This window comes from Phodopus roborovskii, unplaced genomic scaffold, assembly GCF_943737965.1.
Source record: "Phodopus roborovskii unplaced genomic scaffold, PHOROB, whole genome shotgun sequence".
NCBI classification, from domain to species: domain Eukaryota; kingdom Metazoa; phylum Chordata; class Mammalia; order Rodentia; family Cricetidae; genus Phodopus; species Phodopus roborovskii.
The window spans coordinates 7,148,233-7,163,798 of NW_026126558.1; the positions used below are offsets into that span (position 1 = coordinate 7,148,233).

Here is a 15,566-nt window from a genome sequence, read left to right on the forward strand (position 1 = left end):
ACTCAGAGAATCAATAAAGACGTTATGTGGAAAAACAAACAAAAAAGAATGGCCTTTTGCACACTGTCCCTGGAAGCAAGGTGTGTTTTCACTGTCTGCTGCCTCCCAGGCTAACTAACTAATGCTCCTGTGTCTGTGCTATGCAGCTCGGGGCCCAACACGAGGCTCTGCAGAGGCTGGTGGACGTCTTGCCGGGAGTGAAACACAAGGTAACAAGCGTGAAACCAGCAAAGCAGGCACTGAAGTTGCCAGAGCAACAGTTCACTCGGGGAAATTCAGAGTTTGCTTGGCAGAGGGTGTGACCCTCTGGTCCTAGAAGAGAAGTGAAGGGCCAGTTAGTCTTAGGCCCTTGTCACGAGCTGAATTTGGAAGCTTTTCCTCTGAGCACTGAGAGTGGTGGCATGTGCCTGTAATCCAGCACTTGAGAAGGATGAAGCAAGAGAACTGCCAAAAGTTCGAAGCCAGCATGGACTACATACATAATGAGCTCCAGGATAGCCTGGGCTACAGGATGAGGGTCTTCAAAAACAAACAGGAAGGCTCAGATGTAGCTCAGTTGGTAGAGAGCTCACTGAGAACGCATGAAGCCCTGGGTTCAACCCCCAGCACTGACATAAACTGGGTGTGGTGGGAGACAGCTGCAGTATTGGGAGGTGGAAGCAGGAAGATCAGAAGTTCAAGGCCATCCTTGGGATACTTGAAACCCTTTCTCAGGAGGAGGAGTGATACTCTCTCTGCCCATTACTACCCATTTCCCCCTCAGTGAGACAAGGGTGCTAGACTCCTTGGGACTCCTCAAATCCAGCCATCTGGGGAATCCCAGCAGCCTGTGGGAGAGGTCAAACTCATATTTGTTCTTGCTTTGCTCAGGCATGATGTCCAGGAATGATAATGTCTGTGAAAACAGACCAAAGTGTCTACCTGCTGCGTGTGCGTACACAGGCCCGTGCACCACCAGCACACACCTGAGAAAGAGCTCAACTGAGACCAAGTACATAGCAGACCTGGGGAGAGGGAGGCAGGCTGGGCAGCTCACAGGCTGGTGGCGACAGGGCCCCAGTTCATTCTGAAGGTGGCTGGGCATTCTCTGTATCCCTTAGTATGTTAGCCTGCCATGAGAAAATGACAGAGTTATGGGGTCACTTTTCTTTAAGAAAAACCCAGAAGGGACTTTGATGGAAAATGGAAATTCCAGGGAGAAAGGTTTATTTATTCAGTACCACAATAAAGAATTGTGAGGCAAAAGGAAGCAAGGTGGCCATTAGACATAGGGACATGGGGACAGAGGAGGCTTCCACCTGTCTTAACAATGGTGAGAGCTGCCCTGCAGGAAACCGTGGCCACCCCTTCCTCAAAGCTCACAGGAGTGTTTGATCTGCTCCTTGCCTTCTCTTGATGTTGAGGTCCAGACGCCCCTTGGAATAGAGACAGAGCTGTTCTGTCCACCCATTCAGGAACACCTCAAGGCCAAGGTACTGGGCGCCCAGCTCCTCACCCTCTTCCTTGCTGGTCAACAGCCAGGACAAAGCTAGAAGGCGGGATGTTTTCCCAGCTGGCCTCTGCCTCCCACTGGGGGTGGGAGAGAATAGAGCTGCCTGGGGAGTGTTGTTTACTCAGGGGTCTGTTTTCCTTCCTTGGAAGGTTCTGGAGCTCCTTTCCCCCATGGGCTGACCACAGGAGGGACCTGGGGCCTGGGACTTAGTTCTAGCCCAAATTATACTAGTCCCCTGAAAATAACCCACTGACTGTAGGACATAAAAGGACATTAAGACATGAAAGGCCCAGCCATGGAGGGCTCCTCAAGCTAAGGAGTAGGAGACACTCGAGGACCCCGTCTACAAGCTTAGGACTTTTAGGGCTTTTGGGTGTGTGGTGGAGATCCTCAGTCAATCCTGGGTCCAAGGCCCTTGATCTGCCAGGAAACTGTATAGCTTTGAGCAAGTGATTTAACCTCTCAAACTCCGATTTCCCTGTTTATGAAATGTGGTTTTTGAGAGTGGACATATGAGGGCCTTGTTCTCCACACGGAAGTGGAATAGCACAGTGTCTGTCCTAACCTGTGGTGTGAATGAAGCATACCGTTGGCTCTCACAGGTTGGCTCATCTACTGTTGTAATGGGGTGCGTGGGTGGGACCGTGGCACATGATGGGATGTCTCAAGCAGCATTGCTGGACTCAGAGCTGTCTGCCGTGGACTCTAAGAGCGCTCCTACCTTAGGGAGACTGTCAAACTTTAAAATGCTTGAAGTATGGGAGGATGGAAGAGAGAGGGAGGAAGTGAGGGTGAGGTAGCCTTGGGCCCAAATCCTAGCTCTGTTGCTCATTTGCTCAGTAAGCCCATCCCTGAGGGTGGTTTGTTGCAGCTCTAGACTACTTCCTGTGGTCCCATAGACAAGAATACAATGTCCCATCTCAGGCTGGATGGCTAGCTGGGGTTTGGGGTCTCCCTGGACCCTACTGCTAGGGACTTAATCAGCAGGACCCCTGGGTACCCTGTATTGTACTCAATATTACATAACCCAAATTACCATTGGGTTCATTTTCTCTGTCTTCTCTGTCTCTCACCCTCCCCAGTGTGGAGGTCATTATCCTGGGCCTGCTTGCTTGAGGACCCTAGAGCCCACTATGCCATGGAGGCTCACGGGGAAGAGGTCCCTCAGTCTCTGCACCCTTGAGTGATGATGTCCTGACATGATGAGCAACACCCAGGCAATGAGCAAGTGGCTCTCCTGCTGCCAAGGTGGATTTTTATAGGGATTCCCAGTCCAAGGCTGAGGCAAGGTGTCCCTCCCTCCCTGCAGGCTTCCATACTTTGTCACCTGTTTATGTTGATATTGACTTTGTGTGCGCGCGCGCACAGGGATGCCTCAGCTGTTTTTAGTTAGGTGCTGCCCACCTTAGTTTTGGAGGCAGAGTCTGGCCAGATAGCCAGCCCCAGGAAGATGCCCGTGTCTACTTCCCCAGTGCTGGGATTGCATGAACATACGCCATCCTGCCCATCTTTTTTACATATGTTCGAGGATAGAGCTCAAGCCCTCATCCTTGCAATGCAAGCACTATCCTGACTGAGCCATCTCTCCAGCCCTCTTTGCTTTTTGTACCTTGTTTCACTAATTCTGACCACACCACATTCCTGATGTTCCTCGGGTCCATCAGACTGCTTCTGCCTCAGGACCTTTGCAACAGATATACACATGCCATGGACTCTTCCTTCGTGGCTTTCTGTCTCTTTTCTCAGATGTCACCCCATTAGGCCTTTGGGACCACATCTTTCAAAATGCCCACTGCCTCCCATCTCACCCTGCTCCCCTAATTTATTATTTTTCTCCATCACAAAGTCCTCAGTGTGAAGTGCTGATGCTTTACTTATTTATTCTGTGCGAGCTCCACAGAAGGGAGCTCCACTTTTCTGCGTCTGTAGCCTCAACACCTGAGGCAAAGTCAGGCTCACTGTCAGCTCAGACAAACACTTGTGAGTGAATGCATGCATGCATGCATGAGCAAATGGACGGTGACATCCCATGGGAGCTCAGGAAGGCTTTGTGAAACCCAGGAAGCAAGCAAACATGAACTGTGAACACAGGGCCTGGGGCGGAGGCCAGGCTGACTCCAGCTGCCTTAAGAAGAGGACTGAGAGCTTGAACAGTCTGTCAGGAGCAGCTGTGGGGCCCTTGGTCCCTCCCACCTGCTCCCTGTGAGAGAGAAGAGCCTGAGAGTTGTGTGGGTGGGGGGGGGGGAGGTCCCGCAGAGTGTATGTTTTAAAGTCAGGCGGCTTGAGAGAGACAGGCGGTTGTTTTAAATTATAAGATTTCTCAGTGCAGCCACTGTTGAAAACACACACTTTTGGGTCCTTAAATTAAAATTAAAAAAAAAAAGTTCATCTGATCCAGAAATCTTATATTGGGGAATGGACCCTGAGAACAGAAAGTGGCCCTGAAGCAAACAGCCTCCATCCCATCCCCTTCTGGAAGTACTGTTTAAGATAACCAGAAGGGAGAAACAGCCAAAGTGTTCAACATGGGTGAATGCAAATGAAACACAGCCTAGCCAGGCGGTGGATGTGCTTCATCTGGCCATAACACGGGACACACAGAACATTCTGGCTCACATCAGTAATCTCAGCACTTAGGTGGAGGCAGGAGGATCAGAGTTCAAAATTTCCTTGCCTAAAAGAGATTTTGAGGACACCCTGGTCTACCCAACACCCCGTCTCAGCCAGTTATGAAAGTGCAGGCCTCTAATCCCAGATTTCTGTGAGTCTGAGGCTAGCCAGAGCTACGTGAGGGCAACACATTGACTTCCACGGGTCAGAGCCAGAAAGTATGCTGAGGTTTCCAGAGGTCAGGGAAGAATTGGAGTCAGTGCTTAATGAGGCAGAGAAAGTTCTGTAAATAAATGTGGGTGATGACTACATGATGTGAATGTCCTTACTGCCCCAAATTGCACACTTGAAAATGGAAAAAAAAAATGCCCCATATATGTCTTACTAGCCAAGGTATATAGAAAGGCATAACTTTAAGGAGAAATACAACAACCATTTGGTGAGTCCTTTTCTTGTAAATAAGAGTTACATTTTCTTCCTGCTTCCACACATGACAAAAGTGGCTATATAGCCGTTATTAGGCATGCTTGTTTGGCCATCAGAGCTCGGTAAGATGCAGAGGCACTTGGCTCCTTCCTGGCCTCCTTGTGCTGGACCCCTGACAGGTCTGTGGTTCTGGTTCTCAGGATACACAGGTGGCCATGGGCCCCTTTGACCCTTCCTGTCTGCTGCCTGCCTGTCGGGATTACTGGACATATCCTGGCTCCCTCACCACCCCACCACTGGCTGAGTCAGTCACTTGGATTATCCAGAAGATGCCCGTTGAGGTGGCCCCCAGCCAGGTGAGCACTGTAGCTGAGTTACAGTCCCAAAGGAGACCATTTTTACCTGCTCCTCATCAAGGTGTCATGGCAGAGCATTACCAGACTCCGTTCTCAGGCACATCTCTTGTGTGTGTTGTGAAGGTCTAAAGTCAACCTTTGATGTCATTTCTCAGGTACCATTCACCTTGTGTTTTGAGACAGGGTGTCTCATTGGCCTGAAACTCATCTATTAGGCTAGGCTGGCTGACTAGCCCCAGGATCCCCAGGTTTTGCCTCCCCAACCCTAGGATTACATGAGCATGCCACGCCATCGTGCCAGCCTTTTTTTTTTTTTTTTTTTTTTTTTTACAAGCATCCTGAGGCTTAGACTCAAGGCGAGCACGTAACTAATCGAACAACCTCCCCAGCTTCCCCCCTTCCCCGGCATATTTTAGATAGTCCTGAATTGCTAGAGAATTTCCATTTGCATGAGAACCATTGAGTATAAGGCCCCATTGATAACACTTGGGGCATTGATGGGGCTAGCATACATCATATTCCTTGAGGCCCAGGTGTGATCATTGTCCTGATGACACTCAGTTAAATACCCCATCAGCCAGGCTGTTCCTGGAAAAGTCCAGGTAAGAACAAAAGTGATACAAATTTGGACCTGAGTTCTTGCCCAGTCTCATCACAGGAGTTCAGTGGAGGATGGGAACTGTAAATGTACACATTAGCAGAAAAAGGTACATCATAGACCATACCCAGAGGACTCCTTCCCTACCTAAGTGGCTCATTCCGTGGCTGACAAGTTGGTGCTTGCTGGCTTTTGGCTGGGCCTCAGTACCACTCTGTGGCCTTTCTATGGGGCTACTGGGGTTCTATCATGCCTATGGGCTCTCAGTCCCAAAAGGGTGGCAGCTTCAGTGCCTCTAACGAACGTTCTGGAGTCACTGGTCCATTATCCTGTGTTCTGTTGGTCACATGTTGACACCCCGATTCAGTGTAGGAGGGGACTGTACAAGGCATGGGGGACACCTGGGTCCTTCCTGCTTGCCTCAGCTCACTCTGGCTGTCTCTGTTCCAGCTGTCAGCATTCCGCACCCTCTTGTTTTCTGGACGCGGTGAGGAAGAAGAGGCGATGGTGAACAACTACCGCCCACTCCAGCCCCTCATGGACCGGAAAATACGTTCATCATTCCAGACCACTAGGGTGGAGACAAGGTCCCAATAGCAGGATGATGTCTGTAAGGATAGGTAGAACAGAGTGACATGACACCTGTATTAAAAAGAAGATGAAATCATTGCTCCAGTCAACCTGCTTCTTTCTTGCAAGTAAGAGAAATACTTTAAAGAAACTGAAGAAATAGAGCTCAGGGACAACCCAGACCACCAAGAGCTTACCTAAGACCTTAAGGACCTGAGTTTGGATCCCCAATAACCCCACAAAAAGTGTGTGCATGTAAATCTCAGTGGTGGCGATATGGAAAGTGGAGAGAGTGGACCCCTGGAAGCTTGCACGTCAGCCAGCCAGGACTCTGTCTCAAGCACAGTGTGGGGGGTGCCTGAGGACTGATATGACATTGCCCTCTGACCTCCACAAGCAGAAAGTGCACATTTGCATCTGTACACACATGTGCACCAAAATACCCAAATCATTCATACACATACATACATGCGCACATGCATACACACTCACAAACACACACACTTGCACACACTCACACAAAGAAACTCAAGCACATAGAGTAGAACTCTTGGCAGAGCCATCTTAGGAGACCAAGACAGGTACAAAATGTCCTTCAAGACTGAGTTGCCAGATGTGGTGGCTCATGCCTTTAATCCCAGCACTGGGGTGGTGGATCTTTGTGAATTCAAGGCCAGCCTGATTTACATAGTGAGTTCCAGGACAGTCAGGGCTACATAGAGAGATCCTGTCTCAAAACAACAACAAAAAATGAAACAAATTTTAAAAGACTGAGCAAATCACTGGCATCCAGATTGTTTTGTTTGGCCTCTCAGCTCTGTTCTTTCCTCTATGCACACGGATGTCTTCTGTGCTTCACTGCCAGGGGCATCCAGAGTTCTCAGCAACACAGTGTGAGATCAATATCCTTTTCTTCGGTGTCAACCCATGGCCTCTATAACACATTATGGGGGAATTAAAGAACCCCAAGTCCTTTCAGAGTTCAGGAAGATGGAGGCTGTAGTCATGGTATGAGCAAAGCTGATTCCTTCAGAAGGCTCTGAAGAGAATGAGCATTTGCCCCAGGCTGCCTGGAAATTCATCTTCGGGGCTTGCCCTCCCCACTACTGGCCTTACAGACACAAACCACCTTTTCCTTTCCCACACTGACTGTACTCTCCCCCTGTGATCTAGCCCTACCGCCTCCCTCCAGAAAGATCCCTCACGATTACCTGGTGTCCATACACAGCCTAGGATCAGCTTTCCATTGCAGAGTTCCCAAGGCCAAATCACACATCCATGGGGTCAAAGATTAAGACGCGGGTGTAGTGGGATATTGGCTTTGTTCTGTGATCTCTGAGGAGTATCTTTGTACACACCACAGAGTCTGTGAGTCCCTTGGCATTCAGGGAGGGGTGTGGTATAAAGTAAGAGGGTCTTGAAAGGGGAGACCTCATTGCTCCTAGACACCTCTCTGTTGTATGCCCTTCCCTTATGTTATATGCTCTACTTTACTGGAAAAACAGGTGGAATGCTCAACTGCCAGAGCTTTAACTGTGTTTCTGAATGTCCCACCTGGTTGCAGGGCCAAGGAGAAAGAAGTACCTTTAGCAGGGTATACAGCCTCACTCCACTAGCCAGGTGACTATGGTGACCTGGGGCCTCAGTGATAACCTCCCTAAAAACATCACCCCACATAGTATCCTCGCCTCCTGCTGCCTCACGTTGCTCCATCAAGTTGAACCTCCAGCTTCCCGCCTCTTCCTGGGATTCTTCACCCTCAGATGCCTCTGCAGCTCATCCCCAACTTGATTTATGACGATGGCCCATTACAGAATGCTCACCCTTTGTCACACTCTGGTCCTTATCCCTACAGTTTCTTCTTATGACCCCTCAGCTCAATGTACCCAATGTGTTCTGTGATCCATCTGCTGCTGTTATCCTTCATTATCAGCCTCCTAGGATTCTAACTCCTACAGAGCAAAGACAGTTCATCCCAAGATGGTGGGGGCCGAGTCTCTAGAATAGTACTCAGCACATAACAAGGTCCTCAGTGTTTATTTCATGGATGAATGGGAGCTGCCTGCGCCTGTGCCTGCTCTTTTTACCAAAGAGGTGAGCCTGCCCACAGCACACAGTATCAGGAAGCCAAGAGGAATGCCAAGCTCAGAGACATCATTTGCACTCTGAATCAGGACTCCCTGGGCTCCATCACCTCTGTTCCAGGGGCCAACAAGTGTCCTGTCACCTCAGCCATTCTGGCCTCTCTCTCTCTCTCTCTCTCTCTCTCTCTCTCTCTCTCTCTCCTTCCCGCCCTCCCTCCTTTTTTAACTGCTTGCTTGCTTGCTTGCTTGCTTGCATTGCATGGAAGAAGGAAAATCCCCATCCAAATAGTAGTCATTACTTTCATAACATTAAATTTTTTTCCTCTGGTAGAAACACAATTCAACAGACAGCCTCATCGTGTTATCGTCAAACATCACTTTACTGCCAGGTACGCAATGAAAAACAGCATGGAAAAATAAGCAAGCACTAATCTGTTTTCCAAGGCACACTGTGTTTCACTGGGAGGAAATAGAGAATAAATATGTATTCTGGTCCACAAATAGCATGTCAAATCAAAGAGAACTTGCATAGCCCCTGGGTTTACTTTGGCAACAGTTCATTCCTCTCCCATCCCAGAGCTTCCTATGGTATCAACAACCTACAGCTGGCTAGGCAGTGTCCTGGAGAAAGCACAGAGAACCAGCCTGGGCTTTCTGATGTGAAGAGCAGTGTACAGGCTAGTGTTCATCTGTGACCATGGCAGTAGCTGGCCCAGTTACAGCAAGCACCTGTAGGCCACTCTTGACTTCCTGGCACTTTGAGTGCCTTGGTGTCATGGCTAGCAGCAGAGTACTAGAGGGTCAGGTTCCTCCGTCAATACAGACATGGCACAAGCAGGGAAGTGATCATGTCTTCAGTAGGGACCCAAGATCCATTTTTGAGAATTGAGGAAATACGGTCTTCCTCACATCTCTCGTGAAGGAGCTTCAGTGCGCATGAACAAGTGGCTTCATTTCTGACATTCTGGTCATACATGACAGTGCTCACCCAGGACTGAAGCACCTGGGGTGCTGGGGCAGGGGGACTCTTAGGTATAAAATAACCTGTGTGCTCTCTGCCTCCCCAGTGCCAAGGTTACAGAAGACACTGCCATGCTTGGCTTTTTGTAAAGATGAAACCCAGGTCCTCGAGCTTGCATGTCCCAGCCCTCTGTACCTTATACAACAAGGGAAAAGGCGGCATCAATAACAGACAATGTCCTGAAGGCTAAATGCAGCATAAAGCTGCTTCCCTGGACCAGAAAGTTTGGGAAACTGTCAGAAAGGCGCTTGGACCTCGGGTTCTGTGAGCAAGGGGATTCTTCTGTGGTGTGCCAGGAAATGGGATTGGGGCCCAGCTCTCAAGATTTGAGCCTGGGATGAGTCAGAGAGAGAAGCCACATGTTAATTACCCATGGGCATCCATTTTCATGGGGTCTCAGAGGCAGAGAAGGCAAGATGGGGGCACCTACAGAGAGGGAGGGGCTTAGCGCCACTGTTCAGCCAAGTTACATCCAACAAGAACAGAGACAGAATCCTGCAGCAACTCTTCCCTTTGAAGGCACGGATGCCTTTGTCTCCTTAAAAAAAAAAAAAAAAAAAAAAAAAATCCCCTTTGTTAGCTATTTTTTAAAAAAAAACATGTTAGCCTGAAGACACAGATACACGCTCCCAGGAGGAAAATTGAGCCTGCATTGCTACAAAACTACAAACTACAAACAAAATGAGAGGAAAAAGCTTTGATATCAGCTCTCACAGCACCAGGGCAGAAACAAAGGTGACTCCCTCACAGTCTTGAGCACACTGTCCAGAGACCACACACACCATTGTATTCAGATTATCTGGCTCAACTTTGAAAGTTCAAGGCTTTCTCCTTGGCTCTTGTGTTATTTTCTCTAGCTGTAAGAATGCAAATGTGTGAGAACTCTTTCTGGGCCCACATGAAGTGGCCACATTTGACCAGTCCTCCAATACTACCTCCTAGGGACAACAGTCTCAGTCTCATCAGTGTCCCTGTCCCTGCATCCTACCCCAGTCCTCTCTCCATAGTCCATTTTGTGACCCCAGTCATCAGCTTCTCTCAGCCACAGAGCATGTGTGGACATCCTAAGAGGCCTGGGGTGTAACTTCTCCCCTTGCCGGATACCCATTCTTTCTTCTACATCCAACTGTGTTCTGTGGTCAATGGGTACTGCACAGCTCAAGATGTATCTTATCCTTCTGTTGTCAGCTGAGCTGTTATGCCTGCCATCAGAGGCCCTACCAAGCCAATGGCTCCTACATCTACCCAGTGCCACAGACAGACTTGGAGATACCTGCCCTCTTCAGCTCCTAATCACCTTATCTACGGGATCAATGAATCCTGTCAGTGGGACACTGAGATCACCAAACCTTCCAGATCCCTGCTGTTTCATGTAGTCTGTCATGCCCTGACCAGCCTCCTTGCCTTTTGGTTTAGCCACTGCCCTTCCTCTCCAAATTTACTTCTCTAAACAGGGAAGTGTCAGTGTGTGTGGTTGTAAAACAAACATGATCCGCTAGCTTCCCTGTTCCAGAAGCATCTTGTGGTGCTGAGGGTTAAGCACCTGTTTCTCCAGGAGGGAGCTGGGCCAACCCCTGCTCTCTTATAGAGACAGACAGCTGTGGAGGTGGCTCCTTGACTATTGGCAAGAGCCACTGCTTCCTACCCTTAACCTCCTCCTCCATCTTCCCTGTCCACAGGCCTCCTGGGTTACCCCTGAGCACTGATAGCAGGGAGCAGCTTGGCCTCACCTCAGGCTCCTCATCACCTAAGGAGCTGCAGAAGGATAGCAGCAATGTGTCCCGCTCATGTTTGTTTGAGACAGGCCTCATTTAGACCACACTGGCCTGCAACAATGCTCCTCCTGCCCACTAGCTTCCCAAGTGTTGGGTTTATAGGCATGTATCATCAGGCCCAGTATGACCACAGCCTTTTTGGGTTCTGAGGCAGAGTTCTTTAGAGGGTAGATGTGCTTCTAGGATTGTGATTAATCTCTTCATCAGAATTTCCTGTCATCTTGGGGATCTTTTTCAAAAGCACATAAATACTTCTGAACTTGAAAGTTATCTTTAAGTAAGGTAAATTCCACTGATCCCTTTTTACTGAATTCCAGAAATTCTTGAGGGCCATGTGGCACACATGCTCTCAAACACACAAACCCAAATCTAGTCATCTGCACCATGATGACAGTGTGTGTGTGTGTGTGTGTGTGTGTGTGTGTGTGTGTGTGTACTCACACGTGGTACTGACCTCCTTTTGTTTTACTTCATAATTATACATACAGTTGAGTCTAATTGTTCAGTTCAACAACTATTTATTGACACTGTGTCTGTAAGAGCACAGATCCATTAGGACACATCCAGAAACAAAAGAACATGGGGTGGTGCAAGCCTGTAACCCCACCAGTGCTTGAAAGGCAGAGGCAGGCAGAACTTTGTAACCTTGAGGCCAGCCTGGTCTACATAGCAAGTACCAGGCCAGGGCTATATAGTAAGAGAGACCCTGTCTTAAAAACAACAAGTCTGTGGCCCCCAAGTGAAAGGTGTATGCTGCTGGGGGCCTTGAACCCAGAGGTGGGTTGCGCACAGGTTGTCCACCCTAGAGGAGCTCAGTATTCGAAAGGCAGAGAAGCAGGGTGGGGAGGGGGGCATGCAGGGCTGGGGTTCTCTGAGGAATTAAAGCACAGAGAGCTGGGGCAGAGGAACAAGCAAGGCCTGAGAGGTGAGAGGGATCAATGCAGAAGCCTGAAGGGCCTGAGGAGCTGCCCACGAGCAGGGGCAGGGTGTGTCACTCATGGCATTTTGTTTTTTGAGACAGAGCTTCATGTAGCCCAGGCTGGCCTGGAACACATGATCCTCCCGCCTCAGTTTCCAGTGTGTGTGCTTGCTCCTGGGTAAGGGTGTCAGATTTCTTCTTTACTAGAGCTCAAGTGATCCCAATTTGTTCCTCTGCCCGCTTCACTGTACAGGGGCCTGTTCTCTGCAAGAGTAGTTAAGAACCAAGGCTGAGAGCTTGAAGGGCGTTGGGGTTCATTTGGAAAAGGACTTATCCTATTACCTGCTTTGTGGTCTGCCCACCTGCAAGTTAGGATTTCAAAAATGACTAGTGAGGCAAAACAAAAACAGGCTCCCAGAGCCCAGAGCCTTCAGAGGGTCCAGTTATCTTCTCATGGGAGTCACACTAGGTTCCAGACACTCCTGAATACCATCTCCACGGCTGGAGACAGGGCTTGCTGGAATGGTGTGCTGTCTCTGCTCCTATGTGCTGGTGTCCACACCCACTTCATAGAGGCAAAGGAAAGGTCTGCTGGAAGGACAAGTAGAGGCTGCCGCTCACAGAGGCTGTAGCTGCTTAGGGCACACATTCACTTCAACTGTGTGGCTAGCATTGCTCTGGCATTCACCAGCTTTTGCCATCAAGAATCTGGAGAGGGACAGAAAGAGAGGGGGCGCTGGGGTGATGACGGCTCAGTTGATAAAATATTTGCTTTACAGGCATGAAGACCTGAGTTTAAACTCTCAGAACCCATGTCAAAAAAAAAAAAAAAGAGAGAGAGAGAGAAGGAGGAGGAGAAGGAGGAGAAGGAGAAGAGAAGGAAGGAAGGGAGAAAAGAAGGAAGGAACAAAGAAAGAAAGAAAAGCAGGTGTGGTGACATAGGCTTCTAATCCCAGTGCTAGGGAGGCAGAGCCAGGTAATACAGGGCTCACTGGCTAGGCAGACTAGCCCACTCAGCAAGTTCCAGGCCTATGAGAAACCCTCTTTTAAAACATGGAGACAGACACAGTGGTTTAGAGCACCTTTTGCTCTTGCAGAAGACTCAGATTCAGTTCCCAGCACCCATATGGTAGTTTATAACCATCCTTAACTCCAATTACAGGGAACCCAATGCCATCTTCTGTCCTCTGAGGGCACCAGGAACATACATGGTGCAGATACATGTGGTTCCAGACACTCCTGAATACTCATCCACTTAAAATAATTCTTAAAAAAATTAATAAATGCAACAAGGAGGGATTAGTAAAAATGGCTCAGCAAGTAAAAGCGCTTGCAGCCAAGTCTAATGACCTAAGTTCAACCCTTGGAACTGATGTAATACAGAGAGAATGACTCCTACAAGTTGTCCTCTGACCCACATACATCTCCATCTGCAAAAATGCCTCTGTTGTGTGGCTTTTCATGGATAGAGATAAACAAACCTCTACTCATATCAGATAGGGCACTGATGGGCCTGCTTCCATACAAGTCCGGGTTGCTGAATGAATGAGTTCATTGGGGTTCCTTACAGAAGCACAGGTGGCAAGATAACAGTATGGCAACCAAGTCCCACCCTTGCCTCCTTCAGTCAGCCTTCTGCCTCACAACTCCATGTATGACTAGGACAGGAGAATGCCACTGGGCAGCACAGGCAGGAGGGAGTGGCAGGAACCTGACTCTCCACACCTCTTTCTTCTATGAAGGACTGTTAAAAGGTCTTGCGCAGATATTCCCACCTGCTCTGATTTCAAGATGGAGATGGGAATCCAGGGCTCCACAGCATCCTGTCAACCCTGTGAGGATAGTCAACATCATTTCAAATCAATTACTGACCTGGTGAAGAGCTAGCCCCTAGGATGTGCACTGTGAGCTCTCTAAGTGGGGAAATTTAGTGTTTACAATTAAACTATTCCTAAATCTACCAGTAGATGGCACTCCTGGAAAAGATTTCAGTCTTAGCTGTCAGAAAAGGAATTACAGGGTGGGGAGAGACAATACACACCAGAGTTGCTTTGCAGGAAGAAGTCTAAGGTACTATCTCAGACACAGCCATGGATCCTGGGGACATTCACTAGACCTGGTTACCCTTCATGGAAAAGACCACAGCAACTTCCTAGGACCCAAATCCCCAGGCTCCAGACGTCCCAACTGTCCCAGGGCACTTTGCTGAACACAAGGCTGCCATCTGCCTTCATTGTAATTGTTAATTCTTTCTCTGAATTCCAGACCAAAAAAAGCCATTTGAACCTGCCTGTTTCTCTCCATGACCACCCTCCTTGGCCTTTTATAGTGTCCTTTGCTTAATTATGGTTGTGATTTTATACTTCCATGAACTATTGCTACCTCTGGCTCAAATCAAAGCTCTCTCATGGCTGTTGTGCAGAACCTAAATACTGTGCATGGGAATAGGCTCCAAAAGGGTTAGCCACCCACAGCTGAGAAGTGGGCAAGTTGCTTGCCTTGAGGTTGGAGATCTAAAGGGTACACTTCCTGGACAGGCAAGTTAACACAACTACAAAGCTTGTTTCCTCATTTACAATAGTTGCCACATGTCTTATTAAATTAGGAGCTGCACCTTAGGATCTAAGCAATGTCTCATTTAGTTGATGGTATGCTTTTGGCTTTCTGAAAGGACCATGTAAAGAATGAGAGAGGCAGCCAGGAGTGGTGGTGTATGCTTTTAATTCTAGCGCACTCAGGGGGCAGAGTTTGAGGATAGTAGCTTGGTCTACAGAGAATGCCAAGAGAGCAAGGGCTGTGACAGACAGAAAACCAGTCTTGAAAACAAAAAACAAACAAACAAACAAAAAAAGATGAGAGGGTTTCTCAACATGGGCGGTCTGTAGTATGGCATGTTAATGTTACCTTTTAGCACCTTGGCTGCTCAGGCTACAGAGATTCCAGTCATTGGTGTGTATGACCGTCACCTCCAACTGGTGGGGTGGGGACTCCAGAGACATGCTGTACAGTCCTTGGCTAAACACCTCCTGGACATGGGCTTCCAAGGACAGCTGTGGCATTCTTGGCTGCAGATGTGGATGCAGAGATCGCTAGGAGTTTGAACTTCTTCGTTGGTCATGCCTCAGATGTGGGGGAGCCAGAGTTATGTGCAGACTGGACCATTTCACAAAGCTCACCTGACCCTGAATCTTCACAGGTCTGAAGGTTCTCCTTGAATTAAGGCCCTCACCCTGGCTTCTACTTGTTTGTGAGCTTTCCTCAGAGCCCCTTAGGACAGAGAAGGGGACAGTAGGTGAAAAGGTGGTCATGGGGCTTCCCATTCTGACCTTGACCAGTGATTGGAACTTTCCCAGCACAGCTGTCAGCTGTCACCATGTCCTGCAACCTGACCTGGGGTGATGACAGTCTTCTCAGACTTCGACTACAATGTCTCAAAAAATCTCTTACCTAAGGTTTCCTAAGAATGACAAGCTACAGATGCCTTGTTAGCACAATAGGTAGCGTATCAGTCTCATAAGAATGATAAGCTACAGCCCTCTCACCCTATAGCCTGCCTTTAAAATCCCTACAAAGATTTGGGGATTTATCTTACTAGGGGGCCCCCTTCTTAACTTCACTGAGTATGCAGGAAAAGCAAGCTTTTCCAGGTTGGGTGTGCCACTGGGCACACTTCTGACAAGACACTCCATGGGATCAGAAGAATATCGAGGTCTAG

At 48.6% G+C, this 15,566-nt stretch overlaps 1 protein-coding gene across 1 annotated transcript in view; it reads left to right on the forward strand.

The window, feature by feature from the left end:
• Ca5a (carbonic anhydrase 5A) overlaps positions 1-6,250 on the forward strand; it is a 29,516-nt gene extending 23,266 nt beyond the window's left edge. Inside the window, exons 5-7 of the mRNA XM_051201793.1 lie at positions 147-209; positions 4,729-4,884; positions 5,933-6,250. Of these exons, the coding sequence (XP_051057750.1) occupies positions 147-209; positions 4,729-4,884; positions 5,933-6,079 (366 nt within the window). The 3' untranslated portion in view covers positions 6,080-6,250. The remainder of the gene's footprint in view (positions 1-146; positions 210-4,728; positions 4,885-5,932) is intronic.
• Positions 6,251-15,566: the final 9,316 nt, after the last annotated feature.